A 15,049-nucleotide genomic window follows, 5' to 3' on the forward strand; every position below is an offset into this window, starting at 1 on the left:
CAGAAGTTGAGATCAATCTCAACATTTAACCCTTGTGTGGTCCTTCGGGTCCTTGTGACCCAAAGGACAAAACTAGGGTTAATACAGCACCTTAGTGCTTGTTGGTACAACATTTTGGCCAGCTTAAACTGTGTTTAAATGTGCTCTAGAAACAAACTTTCTTACTTACTTTACAAGAGACAGGGTTTAGAGAGCACTTCTTAACAAAATAAACGGAAGTACATAACCCTTGTGTTGTCCTTTGGGTCCCGGTGACCCGAAGGACAACACAAGGGTTAAGTAATTTCGGTGCTTCTAATCTTCTGTAATTTGACATTGTTGCGAGATTAATATTTGCAGGCAGAACACAAGTTAGCAGAGGTCAATATGTGAATGGTCACGTGCTTTTATTTTGACAGATTTACTTTTACTTGTCTTGATTACTTTCTTCGAAAGGAAAACCCCTCAAAAAATTAAGTTGCAAAAACCCAAATTAGACCTTGTTTTGAACTTGATTTATCTTGTTTTTCGTTTGGTAACCAAAAAACGAACAGACCAAACGATGTCGTTATGTTTTCAAAAAAAACAACACGTGGCTGCTGTTTTTGGTTTCAAACGATAAAATGAATTCTACACAGACTCTTTCATTCTTCAGCGTTTCTGATAGATTTTTCTTTTTTTGAGCGTGACACCAGAAAACCTACAACAAATACACTTGTATATCATTTTCTAATTACAAATGAAATACAGATTATCCGATGATCCCCTGACAGTGAATTAATGAATCTCATTCATTAATCAGTGGCTGTCGTCACATGAGCCCACATTACTTTGATTATCCCAATCCTCCATGTACACATTCTGACTGATCATTATTCACACTGGATCCTGCATGAGTGACAGGTGGTGTTGTGATGTCGTAGGTTACCTGTGCTGCTCCAGGCTGTGGTCAACACAGGAACCACACTGCCGTTACTAACAGACAAAAAAACAACAATCAGCAAAAACAACAGCACACAGAACCACCAAAATGATGTGGTGATTAAGCTAGGTTATTTGTAGGATGAAAGGCTGACATCACGTGTCCCCCCCCCCACCCACTTAAGACCTCTTTACAGTCACCGTTCCCGACCTGTCGCGTGACAATGTTTAGTTTAGTTTATTAGTTTATTTGTCAGGGACCATGCACTGTTCAGGCCCTGTACCAGAGTTAGCTATACAGCTAATTTACATCTGTGGTCCCTGGGCAAAGGAGATAAAAGACAATATAGACAATACAGACAATACTATCAAAAACAGATAAAAACTCAACAATAACATGTGACAAGCATTACTCATACATAAACCAAAATACAAATATACATTCCATGTTATAAAAAGCTCAATGATCACATAGTTGATTTGCCTTCAGCCATCCAAGTCAAATTGACGTCGATCTTGCTGACGCACCACTATTTTGTTCAGCAAAGCATGGATGAGTTCGAGGGCAAGCTTTTCGAGCAAGTGCGTCAATAGCAACTGAAGTCTGACTGGTACCGGATGCCAGGACTCTCTGCAAGTCTCTCTTTGTAAACGGAGTTCTTTTCAGGTGAATGAAAGGCTTGATCTGCCATTGTTTACCTTTTTCTAGTCCGTAGAAATAGCAAAGTCGGTAGCCTTTCCTCAGCCTTCACCTCTGTTCAGGAGAAGACTGAAACCAGTGTCACCACACGCAAGTATGAGTAGTTAAGGTGCTCCCATGACGTCACACTGTCGCGCGACAGGTCAGGAATGGCGAGTATACCGGTCGCTCTAGGCACTCTTTGTGTTGCAGTTCTCAAACTACCTTCGATCGGGAAACAACTAAGCAACCACTGGATGAGAAATCTTTGGATGGTGCAACGAGGCCGGCCTGCTCGGTTCTTTCAGGGAATGATTGTAAAGATTTACTAAGAATATGTTTAGAGCATTTCTTCTCTAACTGGGACGTTTTGGGACCGATTGGTGGGATTACTGTGGACGTAGTACACACTGAGACATCTGCGTAATTTACAGGGGGGGGGAAGGGTGGGTTACAACCCCCCTCCCCCAATAATCACTACTGGCCAGTGCAACCCCCCAGATATCTAATAATAATTTACATTACTTTACATAACAAAAAACATTTGCACCATAAGTTGATGCAGGAAAGGCACAAATTGTTGCTGAATGAATGCAAGAAATTAAGTGTTTCATATGCTAAACATTTCTAATTTGCTCAAAGGTGGAGATCTCAACCCCCCCAATGTTGAACCCAAAGTTACGCTCTTACACGGAGATACACTGGTAAGAGCAAATTACTTTTAACCATGTATCCAGCTATTTAAATAGCTTATACATTGGCTAATAAACAGACATAGTGAGACCTTCTTGACTTGCAAACTATCTTTTAAACTGACAAAGATCATATGTGTAATCCATGGCTGAATTCAAATGGGATCACATTATTATTTTACTCTCCCTGTTCACTACTGTACATATACAGTATGTATATTTCATTCCGAAATAAGGTCCTAAGGTGGCAGAAGGAGGGGTAAATGTGTTTTTCCTAATAAAAAAAATGGCTTTTTTTTTTTTTTTTTTTTTTTTTTTTTTACCTGTTCATGTTGGAGTCTTCCTCCTTCAAATTCAGTAGGTACAGAGCAGTGATAAAGATGATGCTGCACACACACACACACACACACACACACACACACACACACACACACACACACACACACACACACACACAATATCATTGTTTTAAATAATGAATATTTATCCTTCTCTAATTAACAAAAGACTTCTACGTGGTAGAAACAGGAAGTGACATGGTGCCTCACCAGAAAGCCATGGTGGCCAGCAGGGTGAGGAGGCTGGCCTGGAAGACTTTACGCTGCAGACAGCGTCTGGACCTCTGGCTCCAGCCTTCCTTCGGAGTTTTCCCAGTCCTGCATGTGTCGGGGCTCGCCGCCATCGTCACACCGCTGTGTTTCCCCGGTGTCCTGTTGGAGAAAACAACAGAAGTCCAGCTTTTATTTTGAAGGCACTGGTGAGTTCATCCGTGTTTTTTTGCCCCCAACGGCGCCTTCCAGGCAGCGCTGCCTGGAAGGCGCCATTGGAAGGCACTGGTTAGGGTTAGGGGTTAGGGTTAGGGGTTAAGGTTAAGATTAAGATTAGGGGTTAATAATAATACTACTAATAATAATAATAATACATTTTTTTTTAAAGGCGCCTTTCATGGCACTCAAGGATGCCTTACAAAATTTATAAAAAACATTTAAAAAAGAAAAAGAAAAATCAAACCAGTACAGCATCAAACATTAATCACATGAAAGCCTGCCTAAACAGATACGTTTTAAGACGAGATTTAAAAACTGAGAGACTAGAACTGTTACGAACTTCCACAGGAAGAGAGTTCCATAAGTGGGGAGCAGCATAGCCAAAAGCTCGTGACCCCCATAGAAGCTGTCCTAGTGCGTGGCAGAACAAGTGTAAGTGCAGAAGCAGATCTTAGAGAGCGGGAAGGAGTGTGAATATGAAGAAGATCTTGAAGTTAAGGTCAAGGCTAGGGGGTTAAGGTTAAGGTTAGGGGGTTAAGGTTAGGGGATTAAGGTTCAGGTTAGGGGTTAAGGTTAAGATTAGGGGTTAGGGGTTAAGGTTAAGATTAGGGGTTAGGGGTTAAGGTTAGGGGGTTAAGGTTCAGGTTAGGGGTTAGGTTTGGGTTAAAACGCAGCACCCAGAATGCGAGGGTTAGGGTTAGGGTTAGTGCGAGGGGCACGGGCACAAGGGGACTACTGGTGTAAATAAAACCCTTTAAAGAACTCCTTAAAAAACCAGGTTTGGTTAAATAAAAATGACGGGGCTGTTTAAAAAAACGGCCAGATATTAAAAGGAGGTTAAAAGAACCACTGGACAGGAAGGACAGCGGGAATTTAAAACTTTAAATAAAAAGGTCAACTCCACAACAACTCCGGTGTCTCTCCCAGAGAAATATCAAGGTAAAAAAAATTAAAAAAAACAAAATAAAAAAACACCCACATGCCTACATACATATATACTCAGTCGTGTAATAAATAAAATTATAAAAAGCCTGGTGTCCCAATATAAAATAAACTCTATTACAATCTTAAAACCATGTTAGTTAAATAAAAAAATAAAAAAATTAAATACTGTCTGCGTTACTTGCTCTTGAGGTTAAAAATATCCATACACATACCATTCAGAGGTAATAATAAGTGCAGGGGTTAGGGTTAGTGATTAAGGTTAGGGTTAGGTGCCTTAAAGGAGCAGTTGGGGGCAAAAAACACCATCGAGCCAGTGATGAACCGGAACACGGAAGCGAAAAAGCCTAATAAAACCTAACTTCTGAATCTGAACTAACCATTAAAACACCAAAATCTACTGCCTACTGTACCTACTGTGTGGAAATTGAAGTAGATTACAAAAGACAATTTCTCACGTTGAGCACACGAGTGAGTGTGTCGTTTATTTTTCAGCAGGAGGAAAAAACTACAGGAAAAAAAAGGCGCTGTGTCCCCAAAAACACTAAAGCGTCAAAACGTCATCACGCATTCAGAACATTTAAAAGGAACCACGATCCCTGAACAGTCATAAGTACATGAAGTGACTAAGGACAGTAAATAAACATGTATAACGTATTACGTTTATCACTGCATGAAGAAACCCGTTAACAACAAAGGTGAATTATGTATGTCACATTCGCTACAACTACACCTTTAATGCCTTTCTGTCTTATGTACTTGAAGGGAATAGTTTGGATATATGGCAGTTAGCACCCCCCCCGTTTGTGTTATTGTGTAACTTTGGTGAATCAGAACTAACACTTTAAAACCCCAAAGTCACAATAACACAAACAAACTAATCGATGAAGGCAGCGGTAGAGCAGCAACACCTGTGTTCTGTGAAGTAAAATTAAGTTGTTTTGTCAAAAAGGAGTCTAGTGGCGTAAAGAGTACCTCGTACAACCCTGGTTCCAAACATCTGAACTCTTTCTTTGACAGATAATCAGATTCAATCTTCTGTCGTCTTCTCAGTCTGTGACCTTAAGCACAGTTCAGCACGTGAAGCTATACTGTCCTTCAACTTTCCCTCAGTTAGTCATTGTCTACATTTCACACAATATACCTTCCAACAAGACACAGACAAGGACAGCAGCACACAGCAGTTTACAACTTCATCCTTTCTTCTAATCTCTCTCTCTCTCTCTCTCTCTCTCTCTCTCTCTCTCTCTCTCTTGAACTGTGATTTGCACTGATAATAATAACAATAATACTGCTATGATGTAACACACACACACACACACACACACACACACACACACACACACACACACACACACACACACAGTAACCAGTCCCTCCAGAAAAACGCGATTATGCGATTTTTTCAAATATGCCGCACTTTCGCTGCATAAATTGCCGATTTCTGCACAAAATATGCGGCCCTTGCATGATTTCATAATCCCCTCATTTTTGTTGCAAAAAAGTCACATATATCTTAGCAGAAAGTTGAAAAACGTTGCGTGTGCAATTGACGTAATTACGATTAAAAGTATATAAGACAGTACGTTAGCTGCTGTTGTGGTTTTTGGATGTTTCTGTTGCCTGATATTATTGTTCTGTATGTTTCCTGTTTTGTATATTGTATTCTGTGGATTGTATATTTTTCGTGGTGTATATTTCTGTTTTATTTTGATAGTTTGTATCCGATTGTGTCTGTATCCTGTCAGTGTGTTTTTTGGAATCTTCCCTTTGGTTTTTTTGTTATTCTTTTCTCTGGGGACTTTTTGTATTTGTCTGTTGCCTTCCTCAGTTTTGGACTCCTTGTGTTTGCCTTTTGCTTTTTGGATCCCTGTTTTTTGTAAAAAATCCTTGAGTTACCCTTCTCCTGCCTGCCTCTCCCTGCATTTGGGTCCTTTAATCCCCGGATACGTAACAGCTGCGTTATTTAAGTAAAAAGGACCACACTAGTCAGCATCTAAACGGACTGATATTGTCATAAACACGTACATTTTTACGTATAAACTCTAACGCCTACTAGCTAGAGCCAGCTAAACACTAAATGCTAACATTGTATGTAGCTTTATGTTTCATTTGTTTGTTAATTGGCCTTTGGTTACATAAAGGTACTTAAAATCAAATGTTATTGTTAAAACAACAATATAACATTTTATAACAGATGAATAAATTAATATATGTATAATATATTGGATGGAGGTACCCATTGGAGCGCAGGCTGCCTGTCAAGCTCTTCAGCTTTGCCAGTCGGTGGTTCCAGACCTCCAGCTCGTTGATTCGAGTCTCCAGGTTGTCGGTGAGCTTGGACAGCTGCTGCACGGCCCCCACATTCTCCATGAAGATCTGCTCCTGGAGGAGGAGGAGGCAATGCAGTTTCTACACAAAGTCTTTGTTAACTGCACAATAGTCTACAGCAGTGGTTCTCAAACTTTTTTCAGTAATGTACCCCTTTTGAATTGTGTATATTCAATTGTAAGTGTATATAAAGAGGAACAGTACACCACTGTCAGCGATAGATTTACTAAACGACAACCTTGTAACTAAAAAAAAAAACAACAAAAAAACATTTAAATGCTGATGAGAAAATGGGATAAAAACTGTAAAAAGAATAGGTCGAAAATAGCATCAAAAATTAGATTGGGTCCAAAGAAGGAGACACAAATGTCACATTTTTGGTAGGAAATTAGGTAGGATTCTACATAAAGAGGAACAATGTTCTGGACAACAGCCTCGTAACTATTAAACATGTTGTTAAATATCTCACGTTCCCCCTGCAGTCCTCCAACGACCCCTAGGGGGGACACATACCCCCATTTGAGAAACACTGGTCTACAGTATATCGTCGACGGTTCATTTACGGGATAGTTCCGGCGACGCCGAAAGTTCCTCCAGATCTCACTTTCCACTTTTGTCTTTACTTTAAACTCCAATTGCATCGAGGAAACATGAACCGGAACCTCGGAGCAACGCTACCTGCTGAAAATGGCAAGTTTGGCAGGCCTGCTTGGTTCTTTCGGGGAATGATTGTAAAGATTTACAAAGAATATGTTTTAAGGCATTTCCTCTCTAACTGGGACGTTCTGGGACTGATTGGTGGGATTGCTGTGGTCGAAGTAAACAAGGAGATACACTGGTAAGAGCCAATGAGGTTTAACCATGTATCCAGCTAATTTAAATAGCTCACGTTACTGGATTGTGTCAACAGTTAACTTAAATTTACTTGCACTTAAATTTAAAGGTGCAGTAGGTAAGCCTTATGAACTAACTTTCTGTCATATTTGCTGAAACTGACCCCATGTTCCAGTAGAACTACATGAAGCAGGTCATTTAAAAATAAATCCAGCTCCTCTGGCTCCACCTACAGGCTGGAGTGGGATTTACAAACACCGTTCCCTGTTCAGATGCACCAATCAGGGCCAGGTGGGGTGTCTAACTGCATGTCAATCACCGCTCATGCTCATGCATTCATTCTCCCTTGTGGGGGGAGGGGCTTAGGAGAACGTTTTGGGCTTAAGCAGAAAGGGGGGGGGGAGGGACTTGCTGATGTTAAAACATTTTGGCTAAGTCCTGGATCTTCACAATCCTACCTACAGCTCAATATTGTACGTGCCATTTTCTTTTGTGGGGTGCAAATGTTCCACCAAAACAAGTTCCTTCTGGAGAATTTTATTTTGCAGCGCTGCAGTCGCAGCGTCCGGAGCCCGAAAGCTAGATTGGAGTTTGATAAGATGGTCACATCTCTGGCAAACAGTTGCATGATTTTTTAAAAGGAAATCTCCATTTTAAGAACCTTTGATGTTTGAAAAACCTAAAAGTAATTTTTGCTGTTCGTTTAAAGTCTAAATAGGTCAAATCTTAAATGTCAAAACAACATTAACCAGTAAGATATACAGTCTGGAAGGAAGGAAGAAAAGATGAGGAGAAGATTACTTTGTCCACCATGAGGAAGTTATGAATCTTCTCTCCGTCAGAAATGGACACTTCGCCGACCTCAGTCACCGCTGAGGGCAGCAGCTCCTTCACCTCCTGAGCTATTATACCTGAAACATCACGTCATCGGGTTGTTATAATACATCACAATGTACAAAGCATCGCACTCCCCTGGTTTAATAATAAATTATAAATTAAAGGTCCCATGACATGGTGCTCTTTGGATGCTTGTATATAGACCTTAGTGGTCCCCTAATACTGTATCTGAAGTCTCTTTTATATAGACCTTAGTGGTCCTCTAATACTGTATCTGAAGTCTCTTTTATATAGACCTTAGTGGTCCCCTAATACTGTATCTGAAGTCTCTTTTATATAGACCTTAGTGGTCCCCTAATACTGTATCTGAAGTCTCTTTAATATAGGCCTTAGTGGTCCTCTAATACTGTATCTGAAATCTCTTTTATATAGACCTTAGTGGTCTGCTAATACTGTATCTGAAGTCTCTTTTATATAGACCTTAGTGGTCCCCTAATACTGTATCTGAAGTCTCTTTCATATAGACCTTAGTGGTCCTCTAATACTGTATCTGAAGTCTCTTTTATATAGATCTTAGTGGTCCCCTACTACTGTATCTGAAGTCTCTTTTATATAGACCTTAGTGGTCCCCTAATACTGTATCTGAAGTTTCTTTTATATAGACCTTACCCTCTCTCATGGGTGGGCCAAATTCTCTGAGCGGGCAAAGCAGAGAAAGGGGAGGTAACCTTTCCCCTTATGACCTCATAAGGAGAAGATTCCTGATTGGCCCATCTGAGCTTTCATTTTCTCAAAGGCAGAGCAGGATACCCAGGGCTCGGTTTACACTATCACCATTTCTAGCCACTGGGGGACCATAGGCAGGCTGGGGGAACGCATATTAATGTTAAAAAATCCTCGAAAAGTGAAATTTTCATGCCATGGGACCTTTAAATATTTTTAATAATGTGGCGTGTCACCTGTCTGGTGGGTGTGGTCTATTCCCATGGTGGAGGCAAACTCCGGTTTATAATCAAACTCGACAATTCTCATCTGAGTGATTCTCTTCAGCTGCTGTTCGGAGTCAACCTGACAAACAAGCAAATGAGCACATTTTTACCAGTAGAGACATCTAAATTACAGTTGTATATTGATTAGGGCAATAATTTCCAGACTACTCTCATCTTTGTTAATGTTACTAAAGCTTTTGATTTTGTTGATTGCCATCTGCTTTTAGATGAGCTCCATGATATCGGCCTCTCTGAAAATGCAGTTTTGTGGTTTAATTCATACTTGCATAATATAAAACAATGTGTAGTCCTACAGGAAAGTAAATAAGATTTTTTGATTCAATACAGAGGAGTACCTCAGGGCTCAACATTGGGATCACTTATTTTTTTCTATTTATATAAATGACTTACCATCAATTTTTTATAATTGTTGTGTTCAACTTTATGCTGATGACACTTATATATATATATAAAAATAATCTACCACAAATTTAAGCTTCTCTTCAGTCTGACTTCCTACAAGATTGGCTTTTACATAATAGATTACTGCTTAACAAAACAAAGTCTTATTATATTATCTTTGGTACCAGAATAAAACTCACATCAAAATCTGATTCCTGTGTAATAACCTGTAATGATGGCTCTTCTCTGCATAAAGTTGATAAGTTTAAATATCTTGGTTTAGGGTTTGATACTGAACTCAAATTACACATTGAGCAAGTGTTACGTAAAGTGAACTTTGGAATCAACGTTTTATATCGAGGTCGGAATTGCTTCATGCGCAGTGTTCGTATAAAAAACTTGCCTCTCAACTTATACTTCCAATTATTGACTATTGTGATGTTGTATATCAAAATGCATTTAACTCAGACCTTGTTACACTTAACACAGTATACAACAGACTTTGCAGATTTGTCCTTGGATGTCCTTATCTCACTCATCACTGTATAATGGCCACTTAATTGGCCATCTCTAAGTATTAGAAGACACACTCACTGGCTTCAACTTATATTTAAATGTATTTATTTCAACTATCCTCCTTATTTAAAACAGTATATTGTACCTTATACCTCAAACTATGAAGTTCGGCACTCTACTCAACTCTACTTCTCGGTCCCGCGAGTTAAAAAAACAATTGGCAAAAGAGCTTTTAAGTTTAAGGCTTCAACAGATTGGAACAATCTGTGGAAATAAGATCAATTTCTTTACTTGGTTTGTTTAAACATGCACTGTCTGTTCACTTTAAGATGAACTGCCTCCGTTATTAAAGATGCAGGCCATCCTTATGCCTACTGTCCATACCTAATGTTTATATTTGACTGTAGTTAGAAATTCACTCAGGGGCAGGGTTTATGACCTATACTGCAGCCAGACAACAGGGGGCGATCCGGATGTTTTGGCTTCACTTATACAGTCTATGTATCTACCTCTGATGAGAACTGGTTAGAAATAGAGGCAAACTATCACATTGTTGTTTTTGTGATAAAGTTTCCACCCAGGAAATATGATTAGATCGATCGATCGATCGTTTTATTGTCATTGCATATCTCTACACAACAAAATTAAGATGACATCAATCACTCACTTAGCAGCATAACGATAGAAGGATAAAAAGTGACACTGTCAGCAACAGTTAATAGATAAATATATAGTATAAAATAAAAGTATTAAAACAAGAATAAGAAAACCAGTACATTTACAAAAACAGTATGGTTCAAGTCCAGATCAGCTTAGTCTTTCAACATTTCAGGAGTGCTGGAAAGCGAATGTTGCGATGTGATTGATCAGCAGCACCACTTCTCGTTTTCCTGAAGCTCGATTAGCCCAAGGTCATATTTTTTTATTTAACCTTTATTTATCCAGGTAAGTTGATTGAGAACAAATTTTCATTCACAACGACGACCTGTCACATTCACACAGTTACACATTCATACCTGGAAGCTGCCCAGTACAACCCCAGTTTGATCTGCTGGAAGCTGCCCAGTACAACCCCAGTCTGATCTGCTGGAAGCTGCCCAGTACAACCCCAGTTTGATCTGCTGGAAGCTGCCCAGTACAACCCCAGTCTGATCTGCTGGAAGCTGCCCAGTACAACCAGTCTGATCTGCTGGAAGCTGCCCAGTACAACCCCAGTCTGATCGGCTGGAAGCTGCCCAGTACAACCCCAGTCTGATCTGCTGGAAGCTGCCCAGTACAACCCCAGTCTGATCTGCTGGCCACTGAGCAGCTCCACTGTAGGTGGGGGCGGTTGGTGGTTTAGGGCCTTGCTCAAGGGCACCTCAGTGGTGGTTAAATGAGGGAGGGACAAGTGCTGCCATTTCCTAACAAAAATACAACCTATAAATATAAAGTTTATGTCCTTGTCTTACCTCCTGTATGTTTTCTTTGGCGCGGCGGTCGGACGGCTGCATGACGGCGCCCATCACCTTGGCGTTGCCGCAGACCACCAACGCCTCATCGGGGGAGTCGGTGTTGATGCCGACTCGGCCCTGACAGACCACGCCGTCCTGCACTGCCCCGCGCTGCCACAGGGCCTCGCCGTCCATCTCAAACTGACCAGGGTTAGACGCCTGTGGCAAAAGGAGCTGCTACAGTTTTACAGTATAAACAGGGGCGGATCTAGAAAAATATTTATGGGGTGGCGAGAGGGGGGCAGGAATTTTTGAGGGGTGGCAACATATAGCAGTGTATATGTATATATACAGAGTTTAATCAGTTATCACAGTTTGATGATACATATTATGTACACTACAAAAAGGCACAGGCTGCCATTTACAAACTCATACAGACACACTTCATCTCATGCAATCAGTGTCCTGCATTTGGAACAACCATACAATGTGATCTCACTTGATAGGAGAGAGAAGTATGATAGAAGTAAGGGGCATTATCACAGGACAGGCATTAAGGTAAAACACAGGTGATGAGTGGCAGATGTGTGAGAGGTGGAAGCAAACAGTTTTTGACTGACTGCAGTAGGACTTTTGGAGATTCACGCTCGTAAATGGTCAAATTGGCCGTAACTTTTAATTCGTGGCTGCCAACTGGGGTGGCAAGGCTTTCTTTTAGGGTGGCATTTGCCACCCTATGCCACACCGGTATATCCGCCCCGGAGTATAAATAAGAGAGATTTGTGTGTCAGTGGTTCACACCAGAGTCCGGATCGGGCCGCATCCAAAAGGCATTAAAGGGATACGCCACAGTTTGTTGAAAAAGGGCTCATCCCGGTCTTCCCTAGCTGTAGATAGGTGGGCCAACGCATGTTTTGTGCATGCATTTTGTGCAACACCGGCAGCGCCACCGCTAGTTAGCTTAGCGTAGTAAATGGAATCCTATGTTGCCGGTTAGCATGTTGTGAGTAAAAGTGAGCCAACAAAAGACAAAAAACACAACCTAATTACTTGCACTGAGCGTTGGCCCACCTATCTACAGCCAGGGTAGACCGCGATAAGAACTATTTCAACAAACGGTGGTGTATCCCTTAAAGATATCAATGTCCGAGTCCGACTTGAGCCCGACACAATTAAAATCAAATTTTTTTCTCACACTATTCAATTTCAATTCAATTAAATTTTATTTATAGTATCAAATCATAACAAGAGTTATCTCAAAACACTTTACGGATAGAGTTGGTCTAGACCACACTCTATTTCTAAAAATCTGGCCCGTCAGGTACTGTCGGGTCCCATCGGGCTCGGGTATCCATCCTCTAGTTCAATGGTTCCCAACCTGGGGTCCGGGCACCCCTTAGGGGGGCGGCAAAGATCACAGGGGGTGCGCAAGTCTTTATCTGGTTTGAGGTTGAGGTGAAAAAAAATATTTGCACATGTTAAACAAATTATGATAATACACTAGAATATATAATGTATACAAAAGTCTGTACAAAAACTATATATTTTTGTTCTCGCTTTGTTGTAGGCAGGCTACTTAGTAGGCCAAACCTCTGGGACCTCTTAACCTGGGACCCCTGCTGTCATCAGGTCAGCTGCTAGCTGCCATCATCAGCTTTTCTTAGACATAAGGGGGGCGCCAAGGAAAAAAGGTTGGGAACCACTGGTCTAGCTCACACTTGTTGATCATTAGTTTATAGTTCATTGGTTTAGAGTTGTTACCCTGACGATGATTCTCTCCGACAACAGAGCTGTGAGGAGGAACATCTCCCCTCCTGCCACTGCAGCGTACAGACCAACCACCATCTGAAAATATCTACAGACAAACACAAAGTTAGCATGTACCTCTGAATGTTGTTCATGCATTCATTCATTAACTCAATCACACACACACCTTTGGTCAGGGTTGGGTTTGCCTTTCTTCCTCATGTTGTTGGACGTCGTCTCGCTGAAGTGCAGTCGGCCGAGCGTTACCTTGGTAATTTTGCCGCTGGGTAGACTGACCCTGGGGATCATAATTTATTGTTTTAAAAATATCTGTTGAAATGTTTGTGCTTTTACATCTTTTTTTTTAAATGAATAACGTAGAGAACACTCCACAAAAAAATCCAATCAGGCCTGTCAAGCTTTGAATTTCTCCACATTTCTTTATTTACCTGTTTTTTGTATGTGGATTATCAAGGTGTGGATGCTGATTACCTGGAACATGCAGCTATATCCTTTAAACATGACATCAAGTGCTTATTTAAAACCCTTTTACATTGTACTCATTTTAAAGCGATTTAGTGGAAATAGTGGAATGTCAGCTAAGCATTAGCTTAATTTGCTGCAGGTACAGCTCGAAGGTTGTCATTTCAGTCTGCAAAAACAAAGGGCTAGAAATGAGAAGCTGCTTTTGTCTCACTCTGTCTGAAAATCAGTGATCACCGTTGTTATAAACTTCCAACACAGTCTCACGGCAGTTCGTGAAATGGTCACATAATTTAATTAATTTAATTAATTTGATTGGTGTACACAGCGGTTCAGGTTGGGTTTAGGTAAAGAAGAACGGGACAGTTGGGTTTAGGAAACGTGACACGTGGGGTATGATGCCCAGTCTCCTGGGTGAAAGTCCTGTTTTGTTTGACTTATCCACCCCCCCCCAACCAACCTCCCTATGTAGATTTTTGAGCTTTCATACTACTTGCTACCGTAGTCGCTCTTAATGCTACGTCATCTTCTCATTGAGACTCATGCTGTAACCACAAAAGACGTTTCCCATTGAAATACATTAGTTTAAAAAATTTGCTTACCATCACGAAAAAAATTAGATGAACGTGTTTGTGTACACGAATCAAATAGATTAAATTACGTGATCATTTCACGAACTGCCATGAGACTGGGTTGAAACTCCATATGTTCCATATTTCCATATTCCATATTTGTTAATGGAAAGCTTGACAGACTGTATAGCAACTGTACTGTACTTAGCCAATTACCAGCGTCAACCAAAGTCTTTTCCACATTGGCCACAAGGGGGCCACAGTGAGCCCATTCTGCCTTTGTGCACTAGAATGCAGTGAGGAAGAAGACGCACTCAAAAACATACTTGGACAAGCCACAAAAAGGTGACATTTATGCTGCACTCAAACAGCTCTTTTACAATAGAAAAGTTGTGAAAACTGCTTCCCCAAACTTTGTATCAGTACAGACTCACAACTGCTAACTAAAAGTAAGTGCAATTGGCCAATGGCCATGGTGCATGTAGCAATACTTTGTTATCTACCTGACAGGGTGGAATGGCTTCTTGCTGCGGTCAGGCTGAGATTGCTCAATAGTCACCTGGTGACTTGGAGATTCCAGCTGTAAGAAGTGAGACATACAGGTATCACAAAAAAAGAAATACTGAACACCCCCTGCTGGTTGTGTTTCCCACAATATTCAGTAGCTTTCCAGATTATTTGGCAGCCAAAGTGGCTTTATAGATACTAGTAAGTCACCAATCCTTCCCAGATTCAGTTGGGTTTTGTTGACAGTAGTTTGGCCTGACAACTCTACTGAGGCCAGGACTCTTGGTCTTCAAGCAGCTTCAATGCTAACTGCTGGGTTTCCTGCTATCTTTGTTTATGCTAAACTAGGCTAAATATGTCCTGGACAAAGATATGGATCTTCAATGACCATATGTTCAGTTGGGAATCATTTTGTTCTG

General features: G+C 40.8%; 1 protein-coding gene across 1 annotated transcript in view; it reads right to left on the bottom strand.

Moving 5' to 3' along the window:
• Positions 1-15,049, bottom strand: part of myrfl (myelin regulatory factor like) — a 45,013-nt gene that overhangs the window by 18,870 nt on the left and 11,094 nt on the right. Inside the window, exons 9-18 of the mRNA XM_028570715.1 lie at positions 14,627-14,703; positions 13,256-13,366; positions 13,084-13,177; positions 11,341-11,541; positions 8,942-9,050; positions 7,947-8,056; positions 6,220-6,365; positions 2,820-2,981; positions 2,595-2,657; positions 908-954 (exon numbers count right to left, since the gene is read on the bottom strand). Of these exons, the coding sequence (XP_028426516.1) occupies positions 908-954; positions 2,595-2,657; positions 2,820-2,981; positions 6,220-6,365; positions 7,947-8,056; positions 8,942-9,050; positions 11,341-11,541; positions 13,084-13,177; positions 13,256-13,366; positions 14,627-14,703 (1,120 nt within the window). The remainder of the gene's footprint in view (positions 1-907; positions 955-2,594; positions 2,658-2,819; positions 2,982-6,219; positions 6,366-7,946; positions 8,057-8,941; positions 9,051-11,340; positions 11,542-13,083; positions 13,178-13,255; positions 13,367-14,626; positions 14,704-15,049) is intronic.

The sequence above is a fragment of the Perca flavescens genome, chromosome 23 (genome assembly GCF_004354835.1).
Source record: "Perca flavescens isolate YP-PL-M2 chromosome 23, PFLA_1.0, whole genome shotgun sequence".
Taxonomy (NCBI): domain Eukaryota; kingdom Metazoa; phylum Chordata; class Actinopteri; order Perciformes; family Percidae; genus Perca; species Perca flavescens.